The 18,093-nt window shown below is 44.2% G+C and overlaps 1 protein-coding gene across 9 annotated transcripts in view; it reads right to left on the minus strand.

The window, feature by feature from the left end:
- POU2F1 (POU class 2 homeobox 1) overlaps positions 1-16,097 on the minus strand; it is a 144,696-nt gene extending 128,599 nt beyond the window's left edge. For all 9 annotated transcript variants that reach the window (XM_054165950.1, XM_054165949.1, XM_054165945.1 and 6 more), the window contains exon 1: positions 15,999-16,097. In XM_054165950.1, coding sequence (XP_054021925.1) covers positions 15,999-16,062 — 64 coding nt within the window. In that variant the 5' untranslated portion in view covers positions 16,063-16,097. The remainder of the gene's footprint in view (positions 1-15,998) is intronic.
- Between the last annotated feature and the right edge of the window lie 1,996 nt (positions 16,098-18,093).

The following is an 18,093-nucleotide window of genomic DNA, read 5'->3' on the forward strand; positions in this document are numbered from 1 at the left end:
TAAACACTGCTGGGAACTGAATGAACTAATCTTTGCATGACTAAAAAGTTAATTCTGAGTTAGCTATTTTTCATGCAGTTATGTCTGACATTAAGAAAGCTGTGACTCCTTCCAACAGCTTGATCCTAGAATCCTGCACTAGCCCAGCCTGGAAGAGACCTTGAGAGATCACCTGGGTCCAAAACCTTTTGTGGAAAAAGGAGTCTTGATGAGGCTCTCTATCACCCTGTACAACACAACTTGGACACTAAGTTTTAAAAAGATCTTAAGTATTTAGAAATTAATAGGGGGGAAGATTGCAAAGCCTATTCAGAGGATCACATAAATGCCAGGGGAGGTTTAGGCTGGAGGTTAGGAGGAAGTTCTACACGGAGAGTGATTGCCCATTGGAATGGGCTGCCCAGGGAGGTGGTGGAGTCGCCATCACTGGAGGTGTTCAGGAGGAGACTTGATAGGGTGCTTGGTGCCATGATTTAGTTGATTAGGTGGTGTTGGATGATAGGTTGGACACAATGATCTTGAAGGTCTCTTCCAACCTGGTTTATTCTATTCTAAAGATCGAAAGCTTTATGAATCAAATCACACCAGCACTCTTAAATTAGAAAAACCTTCCATGGGCACAGGCATAGGGTAAAATATAGTAAAATTAGAGTATTTATAGCCAAATAAGAGTGTGTACTGTTTTGAAAAAGTATTTAGTGAATTTAGCACAAGCTACCCCCCAGTAGCACAGTTAGGCCAATTAAAGAAAAGAAGCTGTTACCCACAAACCAGCACAAGCACAAGACCTCTACACTTGCATGATGAGAGCTGCACCTGCAGCAGTATTTTGCAGTTTGCTCTGTTAGTAGCTCATTAACAAAAACATCTATCACATTCTTAACTGTAGCTGCCACATGCCAGAATTCAGCTTCCACAACATGCTTATCATACACGGCAGGCTCTGCAGACAAAAAGTGTAAAGACAACAGTGACTTTTATTATCCCGTTATGCTTTTCATCTTCCTTACACACTGTCCATGACATCCTCCAACTTGTTAGTGTGCACTTTTCAAGTCTCCATCTTTCTTCTTCAGAAGGAAAAAAATCTAGCTTAATCTACATGGCTCAGTACAATTTAATGCAAATGACAACTGCAGCAGTAAGCCACAGTAAGAGATCAGCACATCCCACAATTTTTCCTGTTATTAGAAAGGCTTTCAGAACATTTGGAACAACATATTTAGGCCCTACTGTAATGCACAGAAACCACCTTTGCCAAACTAAGCCAAAGGTGCCAAGGAAGCAAACAAACTTTTAAAAGCTATGTGGCACACTGCTTTATATTATCAGTGAATAGCACAGTGTGCTAAAGTCAGATGGCCCAGGCAACCTTTGAGTTAAACCAATAAGCCAGCTCTGAACAGACACACAGTTATGTCAACAAAAGAAATGCAGTTAAACTCAATATTTTTATTGGCATTTCCACCAGGGCTAAATTTGGAAGTCATATAACTTGAAAAATAGATGAAGAATGCTAAATACTTCTCCGACTATCAGAAGACAATGAAGGACAGGGTAAGAGCACACACTGAAGAGCCTCTGCTACCTGCGAAATGGGTGCACAACCCAGTGAAATATGTAAGTTCTCAGAGAACAGAAAACAGATGACCATTTCCAAAGGCTGATGGGCAGGAACTTTCCTGGTACAATTAGCAGGACAACAAACCCTTGAAAAGAGACTAAGAAAACATTTCACCTGCTTCAGAAAAGAACAGGACTGAGAAAGGCAAGCCGGAATCAAATAGATTACTCTGGGAGAAGAGAAATAACAGGACACTGCCCCTCTCACATTTTCAGTCTTAAAGGTACACACATTTCTCTCAACTGCAAAGAATTGAATCTGAATGATGAAGGAAAAAAAATAAATCTATTTTCCTCTTGATCCTTATCAGCAGGCTCTGTGCTGGTATAACAGAAACAGGTCCAGACAAATAAAAATGCAAGGTCTCAGTTTCCCAGGCTCTGGGGGTGAATTTCAAGGTAAGCAGCAATTAGGCTTACTTTGAGAGAGAGATCTGGATCACACTATTCCTAGTTATCACATAATAAACAAGTCATAGCATTACACATTGATGTTTCTTGGTTTGCTGGCAACATCTGAAAAAAACCTGAGAATAAAGATAAAATACACCGCAGTGAAGTCACTGTAGTGAATTCATGACATCATAATTGTTGCCATGGCAACTAGCTAGTATCAAGCACAGAATACTGCCTTCACTGCAGAATCAAGGAGCACCTGTGCTGCCACAAAAGAAGTGTTCTTATTCAAACACAAATCTAGTCAGCAACACAAGAAATAAGATAGCACTGTAAGCAAATTGCCTTTTCAATACCTCTTATTTTGTTCACCTGATGTGAGAATTTTTAAACACTTAGGCACACATGAAAAGGTCTGATATAAGCATACAGGTGATAAAAAGAGTCTAATTGAAAAAAAATTGGGGTTTCTTCCACAGTCTTCCATAGTTTAGCCAGTAGAGGCATTCTCTTTGTGCTTTCCTCTCCTATGCATATGCCTGCAGTCGTGTACAACAAACCTCTGTTCAGAAATCAAACTGAGGGCAAAAACCTCAAAAAATAAGCCCAGAACAAACAAACAAAAAAAAAAAAGCCACCCACACAAAAGAAAAAATGCCCTAAACCACCATGTTTTTATTTCAACAAGTGAGATAGTCAAACTTGAGCCGTCACACAGCGCAGAACTAATTGATAAAGAACATATTCCACATTTAGAGCCCACAGTTCCTTTTAAGGACCGCCCCAGCAGGGTCTTCAAACACCAGTTGTGTGTTTTTCATGCCCTTGCTAAAAGCAATGCCTCAAATCTTCAGGGCTCCAAGAAAAGCCTGAGAGTAGATCATCACTGCTTTTCCTCTAAAGTCTTCTTTTACATAAGGAATATCTACAGTTCCCAGCTCCTCACTACTCACAAATACAAAAGCTTTGGAAATTAAATCTTTACCAATAGGGGGAAAAAAGGAAGCAACTAAGCAGTTGACAATTTATCAGATCACAATGACTTCTGTGACTAACCATTAAGTGTAACATGCACAAATGTCACATTTGATGCTGCAATCTCAAATGTTTGTTGAAACAAACCACTCTGTATTACAAAGGCACACGAAGGAAAACACACTTGAAAACTAACTTTGTCATATGAAAGTATAAAGTAGACTTATTTGCTACCTCAATGGCTCCTAAAGAGCAAGTCATAAATTACTGCTGGACCAGAGAACGCTTCCACACTACCATATGTAATTAGTCAACATGTCAATATGTTTTTCCAGCTTCTAAGAAAACAAAACTGTCCCAGTTACCAATTAAACAACTGCACCACATTTCTACACTGCTTTCATGCCTTTGTTGGATGTTCTCTCTGTTACTACAAATAAACCAATTACACCAATTACCAGTTACTCAGGGACAGAAGTACTAATGTAATCTGCTTCTCCAGTTCCCACTCTGGACTGTCCATACAATTGACTTTATATCAGAGACTGAAGAGTACAAACAATAAATGAGGAGCTTCAAAGACAGAGTTTAGTAGACAGCTGTACCCCACAGTTCTGTCTTCAGTGATCTCATAACACTACTTCACACAACCAAGAATGCTGATCACTACTTGAACAATGATGCAACGAGTACCCCCAGTTTAACTAGCCTTCTGAGTATGGAGTGTAGGTGGGAAATGACTATAGAGAACACATTCTAAAGGAATGAGTGTGAAAATGTAGCCATGCCACTGGGAAGTAAAGAAAGCAACAATCTTCCATGTTTTGAAGAGTCTTAGGAACAGATGTTGCCTTTGGTGATATCTTGTGTATATAAGCATATATTCTAATACATGAAACACAGTTAGTTAGTTAAGAAGGTCATTGAGACAATTGAACAGGTCCCGAGAAGGGCAACGAGGCTGGGGAGAGGCCTTGAACTCAAGTCCTGTGAGGACAGGCTGAGGGAGCCAGGGTTGTTTAGCCTGGAGAAGTGGAGGCTCAGGGGTGGCCTCATTGCTCTCTACAACTACCTGAAGGGAGGTTATAGTCAGGTGGGGGTTGGTCTCTTGTCTCTAGCAACCAGCACCGGAACGAGAGAACACAGTTTCAAGCTGTGCCAGGGGAAGTTTAGGCTGGAGGTGAGGAGAAAGTTCTTGCCAGAAAGAATAATTGGCCATTGGAATGTGCTGCCCAGGGAGGTGGTGGAGTCACTGTCCCTGGAGGTGTTCAAGAGGGGACTGGACGTGGCACTTGAAGCCATGGTTTAGTTGGTCACGAGGTGTTGGGTGACAGGTTGGACTTGATGATCTCTGAGGTCTTTTCCAGCCTTGTTGATTCTATGATAACTGTCACAAACTCATAGAAACGAAAACAGCAAGCTGATAAAACCTGAAGCAAGTTACATCAGGAATGCAGAGTTCTCAACTTCCCTGCAGTTCTGAGTATAAATTTCTTCAATTGTCTATTAGACAATTCACAGATCTATTTGTGATGTAAACACATAGCAAACGGCAACAACATTCCTTCCCTCATTAGTAAACACAGCATTTCTCTCTAATCACACAATATTAAACTACTACTTAATAAGTAATGGAAAAAATATCATGGTGCCTGCAGTTAATTTTGCTTTTCGACAGACTGACAGATTAACTGATCCTTTAAGCAACTAATGTGTCTTCTCTGAGTGCATACAGAAAATTATTCACTGTCACAAGCCTTTAGGGCACTTGCTATACAACTTCAGGTTTTCCCCAACAGTCCTTCTGTTAAATCTAACTTTTGATAATGTCAATACTAGATAGGGAAATTAGAAGTTTTCAGTGCTGGCCCACTTTTGTACATGATATTTTCTCTTGCATTATTAATTTATCACTATTATAACAGAAGTAACAACTGAATTTTTTTCTGCTGGGACCTTTAGAGGTGCCCATGACACTTGCAAACATGACTAGAGAGACCACAAAGAAGCACTACCTGTCCCTCATCTCTCTCCCCAGCCAAAAAAAAACTAAAAAAACCAGTGTGGCCAGCAGGAGCAGGGAGGTCATTCTGCCCCTGTACACTGCACTGGTTAGGCCGCACCTCGAGTACTGTGTCCAGTTCTGGGCCCCTCAGTTTAGGAAGGAGGTTGACTTGCTGGAGCGTGTCCAGAGAAGGGCAACAAGGTTGGTGAGGGGCTTGGAGCACAGCCCTATGAGGAGAGGCTGAGGGAGCTGGGGTTGCTTAGCCTGGAGAGGAGGAGACTCAGGGCTAACATTATTGCTCTCTACAACTACCTGAAGGGAGGTTGTAGTGAGGCAGAGGTTGGTCTCTTCTCCCAGGCAACCAGTACCAGAACAAGAGGGCACAGTCTCAGGCTGCACCAGGGGAGGTTTAGGCTGGAGGTTAGGAGGAAGTTTTACACAGAGAGAGTGATTGCCCACTGGAATGGGCTGCCTAGGGAGGTGGTGGGGTCGCCGTCACTGGGGGTGTTCAGGGCGAGGCTTGACAGGATGCTTGGTTGCATGGATTAGTTGATTAGGTGGTGTTGGATGATAGTTTGGACACGATGATCTTGAGGGTCTCTTCCAACCTGGTTTATTCTATTCTATTCTATTCTATTCTAGAAGATTTAAGATACCAAACAAGTAACTACCTGAAGGGAGGTTGTAGCCAGGTGGGGGTTGGTCTCTTCTCCCAGGCAACCAGCACCAGAACAAGAGGACACAGTCTCAAGCTGTGCCAGGGGAGGTTTAGGCTGGATATTACGAAGAAGTTCTTCCCAGCAAGATAGATTGGCCATTGGAATGTGCTGCCCAGGGAGGTGGTGGAGTCACCATCACTGGAAGTGTTCAAGAGGGGACTGGACATGGCACTTGAATCATGGTTTAGTTAGTCATGAGGTGTTGGGTGACAGGTTGGACTTGATGATCTCTGAGGTCTTTTCCAACCTTATTGATTCTATGACCTTCTATTCTAAGTATTATAACTCTTCCTGCCTTTATCAACTTCCATATAGTAAATGCTTTCCACAATTACAGAAAACTTAAGTGAATCACAACTTAAATACATTATTATAAACTATCAGCTAAATTTAAAGGATATAAATAGTTATGTTTACTATAGATGTTATTAAAACACGTTACAAGATGTGCCTGGAGCAATTTCAGTTTTAACTGTATTGAGGATATTAACAGAGTGCTTTTTCAGGCATGGCTGAAGGACATTCTCAGGAAGCTACAGGGCACTAGGCTTTAGTCAGTCCTTAGTATATGTGGACCAAGTACCACCCAACTGAACCACAAAAGGTGCAATCATGTTGCAGCTAGATTCCAAACAAAGCATTTTTACCTGTCATAACTGAGAGGAGGTATTTTTTACAATGCCTTTGCCTCCCACTGTATTGAGAAAAGGTGTAGTCTTGAAATAAAACTATCTCAAACAGTTATACAGATTTTTGCAGTCCCTGTTTGCAGGATAATTCTCAAAACACGCTCAAGATCCTCAGGGAGCCCTGAGGAGCTGAGAATCTGCTCACTTGTGGATCTCTCCTGTGAAGTAGTAACCGAGACTGACTTTTTAGCACCCCTCTTATCTTACCCTTATCTTCACAAGTTTTAAGAGTAAAGCAAACTGCCAGTTCTCTGGTTCCCTGGTAGGAATGCAGAAATTAGTAGAAATGCCCTTAAAGCAATCCCCTAATTGCTTCCCAGGGCTGGAAATGTGCAGAGCTGACAAGGAACACCATCTTTCCTGGACTTTTATGGTGCTCTTGAGCACTGCAGCCTAAGAACAGAGCTACCTGTAAAACTTAACATGCACTGAGAAGCAGGAAGGTGCTTGCTTTGTTTGAAAGAGAATACTAAAATCACCATACTGACTCTGACCAAAGATCTACCTGACCCTCCTCCAACACCAGACAATTAGGAAAGGAGTGTAAAAGAGAGCAAGCACAGGGACAGTTCCTTTGATTACGTTCCTAAATGCCAAGAATTTGCAGCTCAGCACTTGCCTGAGCCAGAGGTGAAGAACAACACCCAACAGACTGCTTAGCTCTTCTTTCTACAACTCAACATACTGGAGGGAAAAGAAAAAAAAAGTAAACAGCAAGGGATAGTTTAAGATACATTAAAAAAAATCTGCAACTTAAAAACACTCAAATTTTTTGCAAAACCCAAGTCAAATCAACTGTGGAAAATGATCAGGTTTCTAGTTTATACTTTTCCATGCTGTGTCTTCATTGGAGAGCTTTGACGAGAGGTCTGTCCTCCAACAGCTGATACTTCAATGTGTTTTTTTCTGGGGCACTGGTTGTCAAAATTTGATAGGTGACAGTGCAGCCTGGCAGCTGATGGTCTCTTCCATACTTTGGCACGCCCATTCTAACCAAAGAGAAACTCTGCTGGCCACAAAATAGTGGTTGGATAAACGTTAGCAGTGATGTGATTCAAACAACTTCCTGTGTGAGACAGTGTGACTGAGCTGAAGTCAGAAGCTACTAGATCTCAGACTAAATAAATATGCATAAGTGTAAGTTCTCTGCTTTCTGAAAGAGACTCCCAAGTTCCCGAGCTTAGCTAGCTTTGTTACCATAAGCTGCTGAAAATAACTATATTCTGACTGAAATGGAACAGTAAATAAAGATAATCTTACCATAAAGTCAGTTTAAGAGAAATTACTTGTAAATCACATGCTTCACTTGAGTTGCTGTAAGTACTTGTAATAATTTATATTGTGTAACTTTGGCTCAACATAAATTCAATAAAAACAGAAACATAGCACTGGAAAGCTTAAAAAAAAAAGCACAGCACACAAAACAAATCTGAAAGGGACCACATCTTTCTAACACTAAGAACAGACACCCTCATTCAGAAACAAATGCTCCCTTTGGCCTCCTACCTCCAGTTTCTCCACACAATCCCAACCCATTTCTGCTTTGTCAAAACAGACAATAGTCCAGAAAGTGACAGCCCAATACTCGCCACATTCCCACTTCTTGTTGGCAGCAGCCCACCCTTAAAGTAGATTAAGTGTAACATGAACTGTAGCCTCAGGTATGATGACAAAGCAATTCAGACAATCCCTCACTCATAGATTTCAATCAGAATTATCTGGGCTACTTTAGGGTAGCTTAGATCAGTCTTTACTAACCTAGCTAATCTTAGCTGAAATGGATTAGACAGTACCCAAATGGGTAGACCCACCAGGAGATGCAGAGGAACAAGAAACTCCAGGACAGAAGCAGTAATGTCTTCTACTACTACAAGCAGAGCTAGGGGAAAAAAAACAACATCCCCAGCTCAAGCTTTCTGGTACTGTTTCCCAGTCAAACATGCATGCAGTTGGGTGTACATGCGCTGCATTTGAGGACTGGCGGGAAACACTCCCAGAGGAGTTGGTAGGGAAGGGAGGTAACATTTCCTGGCATAGCCACATTTCTGCAGCCTTAGAAATAAGCAAATTCAAATTCATCCTGCACTTGAAAATGAAAAAGTGATAACCTACTAAAACTAAGCATCTAAGAAACAAAATTATGAATAACTAGAAAGGCATCTTTGCAATGGAACTCCTGGAAGAAACTTGAATCTCCCTTCTCAGTCAGTGGATTGTATTAACTAATAACGTAGATGTAAGGGATTCAAACAGCTGAGTCATTGCTACCTGTGCTCACTGTATTACTTCCCCCTTCTCAGCTACATCCAAGCAGCATAAAGCCACAACTTCACACTGGTATGGTCAGGCACAAATTACTAGGTCACATGGTATTTTTCAAATAAAACTGAATCAAAGGGACAAAGAGAACAAGTAGAGAAGCAGCTCACTGCAAAAAATGATGGCGACTTCCTACCAGCCCTTAAAGAAAGGGAAGGGGCAAAAAAGAAGCCACATCTCCAGCCTGATTCAACAAGTTTATTCCACACTTGAGTTTTAAGTCATCAACTGTATTTAATATTTTAGTAAAGTCTAAGTTCTTATCTTCCTTTTCCAAAATGTCATGCCTTGTCATACAGTGTCAAACATGTCATATATGCTACTTCATTTCCAAAGTCAAATATTACTTCTTTTTTCCTCCTTCCCAGAAGTTATAAGTAGAAGATTCCTTATCACAACATCATGATTATAGGAAAGATAAATCTGTCTCAAAGTGATTGTGTTAAATGACTTGAAGCAGTTATCTTGCAGGGTTGGGGGGGAAGGGGTGGGGGAGTATTTTGTGGTGGTGGTTTTTTGTTGTTTTTTTTTAAAGGCTGCTTTACAGGGATAGCAGTCCAAAATTTAGCAGAAGTGATTGCCCAAGTACTTTTGTCAGTATGTCCTTTGAAGCCCCAGACATTTTTAGAGGTGTCTCACTGTAAGCAACACTATAATAATGGGAGCCACTTAAAGGTCCTAGCCACAATTTTAAGAGTTTCTGCTGTGGCTACCATTAATGCAATCACACCTACAACTGCACAAACCATGCCAAATTTTCATCATCTATTGGTTTCTAAGCTACTCCTTTACTTGGGTGCAATTTCATCACTGGCCGCAATGATCCATGTGCAGCCTGCTGCTAGAACAGGACATTAAACATAGTGCCCATGGCTATACATTCTTACCACTTCCCTTTGGCCAGCACCATTTTAGATCAACTTGAGCTCACCAGCTCAATCAACTGTAGTTTCACAGTGGTTTATGCCAACCTAAAAGCAAAGCTATACAATATGGCTGTGGCTTTTCAAAAGAGGAGAAAGTTAATTTCTTTTCCTCCTTTCTCCATTTCCACTCATGGTTCTGCCCTCTCTCTCTTGCACTTCAAGGCCTTTGCTGAACCAACTTCAACTCACAAACTGATGATCTAAAATTATCTGGGGCTAGTTTTCCAACAGGTTAACAAGTTAAACTAGAGCATCCTGGGAACTAGTAAGTGCTAGGACAGGTGCCAAGTAAGTGGCAGGATCACATGGCCGAGAGCATGACTGACTCCCTATGTATGCCAACAGGAAAGCCATCAGAGAGTAAGAAATTATGGGAAGACTAGGGTCAACACGTGTGCTTCTTGATCCCTTTCTTGATTGGTCCTGCTATTTGTCTAATCTCATTGTAAGTCAGTTCTGAGAGCTAAACCAACAAAAAAACTATTCATTATTTTTGGCAAGGCTTGTTTTCTGCCAATGTGATTCCCTGAACTAGCTCAGCAAAGGAACTAGGCAAGCATCTGCATTAGTGCAGGGAAAGGGGCAGGAACACACAGGGAGATGAGAACAAGCTCAAGCTGATTTAAACTGTCATTGAACTGCAACACCCTACAGCAGATCTACATCACGTTGTAGTTAGACCTGACAGTAATCTGTGCCTTTACAACAGGAGGCCTTCATTGCTGATGAGAGTACATGAACAGCACCAGCAGTGAAACATCCTAAGCAAAGTTTAACTTGGGCCCAGGCTTGGATGACTACATGTAAAAGCAGAAGAATCACAACACTCTTCAGAAAAGCTGCAAAATATTAGCTAACTATTCCTCCAGCAATGCCCCTGTGAAAATGTGTTCTGTAATTCCCCATTACACCACAGAAAAGCAAGCAAAATTGGTGATAAACTCAGGATTGGAACCCAGTACATTCTCTATACCAAACCAACACATCATCACTCAACTGTGTGGCTGATTAACACTAAACCAATTAGCCAGTAGCAGTCTACAGGAAAGTTTTGCAAAGGCTTAGTAATGCACTATAGAGTTCATACTTTATAATGCTATATGGATTTATAATTTATGAGTTGGGTTAACAAATGTGGCTATTTCCTAGCTACTTGTGAAATAAAAAACTAGGGAAAGGAATAATACTGAGATCCTAAATTATTTACCTTTTCTACCAAAAAAAAAGTGCATGAAGCAGCATGAGGGCCTGTCCACAGAACTCAATGAATCTGACACACAAAAACTACTGAAAGGAAAATACATCTATGTGCATGTTTTTTCCTCAGATTAGCAATTGTCCAATAGCTTCAACTGAAATACAAGCAATTACTTAATACACACTAACCCACATCAGCATCTTTCCTTTAATTTATCTTCCACACTCAGGCCAAAAAATCCCACACTTAACTGCCCTGTACAACAATGTGGCACATCAGGAAAAAGAGTGGGGAAATTTGTTAACAAAGAAGCAAATCTCTGCAGTAGTAAACAGCCAGTACTGTAAATCTACCCAGCAACATGAGATAGTCTTTCATTCACATACTAGCTTAAGCACCACAACTAAGTACAACTTGACTGTCTCAAATGTGACATGCTTAATTTTGCTCAACACCTTCTTTTGCCAACAGCTTTGTCACAGGGAAGGAAAATACATATGTCATGAAAGACAGTCATTTGCCAGGGCTGTGACTGATTCTCTCAAGATAAAAATACAGCAGTAAGTGCAAGCAGCAGAGGCTGGCTAATTGTCAACTGTAGCAGTATCATGATTATTGTCCTACAGGCAACAACAGTTTGAGTGGAATAGAAAATAACACTAGAAAGAAAAGAAAAAAAAAAAAGGTAAGAAAATTAACTGACAAGATTTGTACATTAAAAATGCTGCAGCCTGTTTCGAAGCCAAACTCCACAAAGGCCAAAATTTGGGGAAAGCAAATAAAAACCTATTGCATGACGCTAACAAAGAACTACCACAAATTTGCCAGAGAGCCAAGAGAGAAAACAAACACGTCTATGAAGGAGATGAGCACTACTTAACAGAAAGAAGCTGGATGCCAGATCGGTTAAAAATATTCTGGACAGCACAGACAAAATGTTTTCCCCCAAATTATTTGCATCCTTGCAAGCCTGAACAAAAAGAAAACAGCAAGGATGTGCTACTTGAAGTTTGAGAAACATTAAGTGACAATGGTGTTCAAAATCTGATTTCTTGCAGCAATATGCTATTACAATGGAGCAGTAGTAACACTTCTAGACGCCACCACCAGACTCCTAACACAGAACACGTTGGTGCTTCCTTGGTTTAACGCAGAGACTTCGTCAAAGGCTACCTCTCTGATTCTGTCAAAGCAACTCAAGACGCCATCACCATCACTTGCCAAGACAAGCATTCAGAAGCTACCCACATTCAGCATCAGGAAGTCAGTGTTAACACTTACTGTTTGAATTACTACTGCAGGCTAACCTTTGAGAAATTGGTAGTGACATCAAACCTCAGATTTTTTTCCTCTTACAATGAGAGGGTGGGAAGTCCTCATTCTTCCCCCTTTCTCCCTAGAAAGTGAGGAAATAAGTTCTAGCTCCTCTAGTTGTGAAATCACGATCGCGACACACGTTTCCAATTGTGCTCCACATGCGGCAGCATGGCTAATGACACTGCTCAGGCTATTTCCAACCAGCTACACTTGGAAGTGCGGGTCAGTTCTGAAAAAGAATAGAGAAAAAGGGCAGAGACGTCTTGATAACCGAGCAGAGTGGAATTATTTCGTGGGGAGAACAGCCCTTCCTTCTGTCCCTAACAAAAAGAAAGCCGAAAGGACAGCCGAAACAGAGCACATTCCCTAGTAAGAATTAGGAAGCAGCACAACAGGAGCATAATCCTCCACTCTCGCCACAGCCAGGTAAGGGAAGTAAAAAGAGTTTCTTTTACTCTCCCTCCCACCACTGATAAAGTCCAAGAGGCAGCTTAAAATCTGACACTCACCAGTGATTAACAGGAAAAGTCCTTACTCAGGACTGAAGAGTAATACCCACACTAGTCTCAGCACCGGCCAACAAGTGAGGATGACACCCAGGGTTTGGGAAAAGCGGCTTCCAACTAACATGGTGCCTGTGGACTTCACTAGTGAAGACACGTTTTTATCCACATTGTGTTCCAGCAAAATTTTAAGCTACAACACAGACACAAATACATGTTTGAGAGAAATGTATCTCCATTTGGGCATGTAAATTCCTGAATTCAGAGTTACAAAAACCCCAGCTAGGCCAGAAGACTGCACAAGGCCACCGTCCATTATTCCATCCTATAAAAATTACCAAAGCATCAGCAACAAAGAAATTTTGTTTGTAAGATGCAATGCTGGATAAAATATCTACAGTCTCAGCAGTGGTTAAATTGCTGCTATAAAGGAAATTGTCCTCAGATAAATGGTTTCCCTATGAGAATGTTCCAGTGCTACACCTCACCCCAGGTCAATAAATCAAATTAACTGCACCTTGTCCTCTGGCCAATGACATCATCGGCTTGACCACATCTTGTGAAGCGAGTGCAAAAACATATGCTATTTAAGGCATGAAATCATATTACTGCTTTTTGTCCAGCCAGCCTTGTGCTGTTGGTCTGTGAAACAGTCAGTCACCTGAACAGCCTCATTACCACTTCTACACATTTTTTTTCCTCCTTGAATTCAAGGCCCGTCTTCACAAAGGTGGAAGGGAGAGGATAAATAATCTGAGTCGTGCTTTTTTTTTATATCAAAATGCTTTTCATTAGCTGCAGGGTAGTGTTTTGTGACAAATTAGAACCAAACCACAAAATACAAATGCAGATGCTGTATGTGAACTCCCTTCCTAGTCATGTTTCAAAGATGTTTACATGCTAATCTGGCACTGCTACTTTGAAGTACCCTGCTGTTAGGTCCTTTTTCTCCACAGGGTGAAAACAATGGTCACTAATGAAAACCTTCACAGTCTTATCTGAAACCCATCCCTGCATAAATATTTTCTTTCTTTTTTTCTTTAAATTACTGCCTCTTTTTAATAAAGTAATCCATTTGTTTTCTTTCTAAGTAGACTAATACCTAGTTTAAAACTTAATTACTCCAGACAATTTAAGAGGATTAATTTCAATTTTCACTTGGTGCTCTTATAACACAATCACCAAAATAATAAACCCACCCTTATCTTCCTCTCTAGATCCTGTACTGCCTTCCTAGTAGTATCTTCTGTCTTGAAAGTCAAATCTAAATGAAAGGGGAAGGGGGGGGGGGGGGGAAAGAGCCAACCAACCCAGAACAGCCAAAGATACAAGCAGCCACAAAAGCATCTGACACACTGCACTGTTAAACTGCATCTACATTAAGCAAAAAGAAGGTGAATAAGATTATCTTCAATGTATTCCATTCTGTTTGTGTTCAGAGGGAGGAGGAAAGCTGTTCAGATTTGGAGTATGTCTTCTATAGCTCTCCTGATGCCCGGAAACGTAAATTAGAAGCAACTCTCCTTTAAGGAAAAGAATCAAGGACAAAGGGACCAAAAATGCCCAAGCCTCTGAAAAGCTGATACGAAAGGAACAGCTTTACAGTCTTGAGTTGCTATAAATTAAAAATAAGCTCTTTATTTAAAAGACATGAGCGTTTGAGAATCTGTGAGCAGATCTGATGCTGTTCAAGCCCCAGGAGGGTTTTGTTTTTGCTGGCAGGGGTGGAGTGGAGATGGGGGGGTCATTTTGGTTATTAGTAAATAAATCAAGCAGCAGAGTGAGGCCTAGGCGCCTGCCAGAGGAGCCAGGGCCTAGCTCTACCCCCTCCTCTCCTCACACAGCCTGGGTTTGATCTTGGGGCCCTGTAGGTTGCCAAGAAAATTTAAAAAAAGCAAGAGAGAGAGAGAGAAAGAAGAATCATGTTGAACCACAAAAGCACATGGGGCGAATGTAAAATATAAACACGGCGTTGGGCTCTGAGTGGCTGTTATTAAAGGTCTGAATTACTAAACATGAGAGGCGGGGAAAGCGAGGCGGCCATTTCAATAATATAAACCTCCCCGAATTAGACATTATTCAAATGAGGAGGAGAGGGGGAGAGGAAGGGAGGGAGACGGGACCCGCACCCCCACAGTGCCAGCCCACCGGGGCTGCCGGCACCACCACCCGCCCCTGCCCGGGCACCCAGGGCGACAGGACACGGGTGCGGTGCCTGGCAACCAAGGGGCTTGCCCCGGAACCACAGCATCCTGCTCCCCGCAAGCCCTCGGGGCTGTGGAAGCAGGATGGCAAGGAGGGAGGAGGGCAAATAACCGCCGGGGCAACTCCAGCCTTTGGGGGTGCAAACACGAGGCCTCTCCCATCGGAGACGGGCACGGAGAAACTTTGCCCACACCCCCCTCCCCCCCCCCCAAGTCACCCCACACTTAACCTCCCCTTTATGGGGTAGGGGGAGCTTTAAATAAAAAGCCAAACCACGCTCTCGTCCCACCCCTCCCCGAGGCCATCCGCACCCATCCACCCTATGTCTACAGGCCCCAGGCTCTGGGGAAATAACCCTAGCTGAGGGGGATGGGGGGATGCGGGAGAGGGCGGGGGGTTAATAAAAGGAAAGATGAGGAAACCAAGTCTTTCTCCTTCACCCGAACACACTGAGGCGCCAGCACCTCTGTCCCCCTCCGTCCTGCCGCCGCCGTGCCGGCGGAGGTACCCTACCCTACTTGGGGGGCTGTCCGCTTCCCCCGAGCCCGGCGGGCCGTGCCCAATTCCCCGACCTCCGTCGGGACCGCTCCAGCAGCATCCCCCCTCGCGCCATGAATATGTAAAGCGGCTTTTATTGTGGGCGTGCGGGCCGGGGGGGAGCCCGGCCGGGTGGCGGCTAGCTACCTCCGACCGCTTTCGGGTGCGGGGATGCATGCCCTCTCCCGGCTTCCCCCCCTCAGCCCCCACCGACTCTCCACCCCAACCCCACCGCCTCTCCGATGCGCCGCCGCCGCCCGCGCCGCCGCCGCCCCCCATCGCCCCGGTGCCTGCCCCGGGCGCCGGTGCCCCGGCGTGCGGGCGGGTGCGAGTGTGACTCCGAGTGAGGGAGCGGGCGGGCGAGGGAGGGAGCGTGTGTGTGTATGTGTGTGTGTGTGTGTGTATGTGTGTTTCCCCGCACGGGGAGGCTGCTTTCCTTCTTTCCCCCCCCCTCCCCGCTCCCTCCTGTGCCGTTAATTATAATAATCCTGAGTACTAATAAATTATGCTAAGCGGGGCGGGCGAGCGGCGGGGGGGCCGCGTGTGCGAGTATGAATATGAATATGTAAAATGCAGTAATGATTACCTGCCGCTGCCGCCACCGCCGCCGCCGAACTCTCATCTTGACTCGCTGCTCCTCCGTCCGCCATTTTGAATATTTTAACCAAAATCGGCCGCCCGATAAACCCTCCCTCGCTCGTGGCCCCCCTCCCTCCTCTCCTCCTCCTCCCCTCCTCCTCCCCTCCCCCAGCCGCGCGCCCCCTTCCCCCGCCACCCTGCTGCGCCTGCGCCAACCGACGGCGCCGAGGCCTTGCTCTGCGCCTGCGCACGCTCTCTCCCTCTCTCCCCTCCTCCCCCGTTCTCTCCGGCAGCTTTCCCGTCCGGCGTGAGCCCTGGCGCTGCGCGTGCGCCGGGAGAAGGGACTCTCGCGCTCTCCCCCCGAGGGCACATGTCGTGCGGCACTGCGCGTGCGCTCGGCTCTTCGCCTTCACCCCTGGACGGGGGCTCGTTAACGTGTAAACCGTCGTGCCGCGCGCAGCGGCGTGTCAGTTAGCCTCCCTCCGTGCAGGCCCACGCGCCGCTCTGCTGGGGGGCGGGGGCGCGGGCGCTTGCGCACGGGGGCGCCCGTCGGGAGCGAGTCGGGCTGCGCCCCCCGGGCCGTGACCGGGAATGGTGAATGGCACAGGGCGTAAGGCATAGGGCGCCTTGTCTCCCCCTCCCCGCCCTTGGTGTCGGGCCGCCCACCCCTGGCTGGGCTGGGGGATGGGGTGTTGTGCCTCCCGCAGCGGTGGGGCTTCGTGGCGGAGCGGAGGTCGCTACGCGTTAACGGTGGAGGGACCAGACAAGCGGCGGGGACTAGCCTCTCCCAGCTGAAGTGGGCATTTCAAGCCCTGCGTTCGTTAACTGTTCAGCGGTCGAACTGGCGAGGAGTCGCGCAAATAGTTAATCGTGGTAGTTGAGGAGAGGCGAGGAGATGACAACGTCTTCAAATACAATCTTAGGCTGAAAGGGCATTTCGAAAAGAGCTGTACCTGCAAGTGGCTGTGCGAAAATAAAATACCTATCATAACTGCTTCTGCACGGCAGGTATCCCCAAGCTCAAAGCAAAATTAACCCCCTCTGAATAGAAAGGAGCTGCATACAGAAAAAGTGAAATTACAGAACCTGCAGTTGTCTGTGGAGGGAAGGTGCATGAGCAGAGGTTGGCTTTTCCTTAAAGGGCAATTGCAAAGAAGGCGATTCTCTGTTAAGAAACCCTCTGTAACGTGCCCCTCGTTCCGACTATCTCAAGCATTTTATCCTCTTCCATTTTCCACACCTTGAAGTAAGACAGAGTTGGGCTTCACGTCTCCTTCATTAACAGGGAGGGGGGGGAAAAAAAGAGATTAAAATTAGCTTTATATTCAAAACTTCCAAATCGGGACAAGCAGTCAGCTGAACAGGCGGAGAGGCAAAAGTTTGCTTATTCTTGACAGATTTAGCAGAGTAAAAATAAAACTTACATTCCGAAGCTTAATGTTACATAAATACACATTATCCTTGAGCTTTGTAACTATACAACAATAAGAAGAAACAGAAGGTGGTTATAGAGTGGCTTTCATTAGGGATTCTTAACATTTTCCAAGAGTCATTAACTCATACAGGTCAGAGTCCAAGACATTTTATTATTTGGGGGTGGGGGGCGGGAGGGAGGGCTCAAAATCTTGTAGAGTAAGAGAAGCTGTCAAGGATCCATTCTTGCATGCTGTTGCTGGAGAAATGATGAGTTGTATCAGACAGATTTTGTTCATTGGTAGGGCAGAGCCAAAAGGAAAGGCTGATGAAGACAACAGGGCTGAATCTGAAAGGTAATTTTAACATTTTTATTTAAAAACAAGTTCCTCTGCTAGTGGGATTTATTTTTTTTTTCCCCTGCTACAAAATAATACTGCAGAAAAACATTGCTAGAAATAGACTGCACTACAAAAGGGCAAAAAAACCCTTCCCTTAGCACTAATTCTGCTCTTGCTTATTTATTTGATGATATTCCGTGTCAGTAATTAAGGGCTTTGTCTCATGAAGACGGGTGTTTCACTCACAGAAGTGAACATGTAAACAAAGGCATATTGTCGTGCTCCTGTTCAGCCATGATCCTTGCAGGCCAGTTAATCCACTTTTATGGCCAGGTTATACCAGCACTG

The sequence above is a fragment of the Dryobates pubescens genome, chromosome 12 (assembly GCF_014839835.1).
Source record: "Dryobates pubescens isolate bDryPub1 chromosome 12, bDryPub1.pri, whole genome shotgun sequence".
Taxonomy (NCBI): domain Eukaryota; kingdom Metazoa; phylum Chordata; class Aves; order Piciformes; family Picidae; genus Dryobates; species Dryobates pubescens.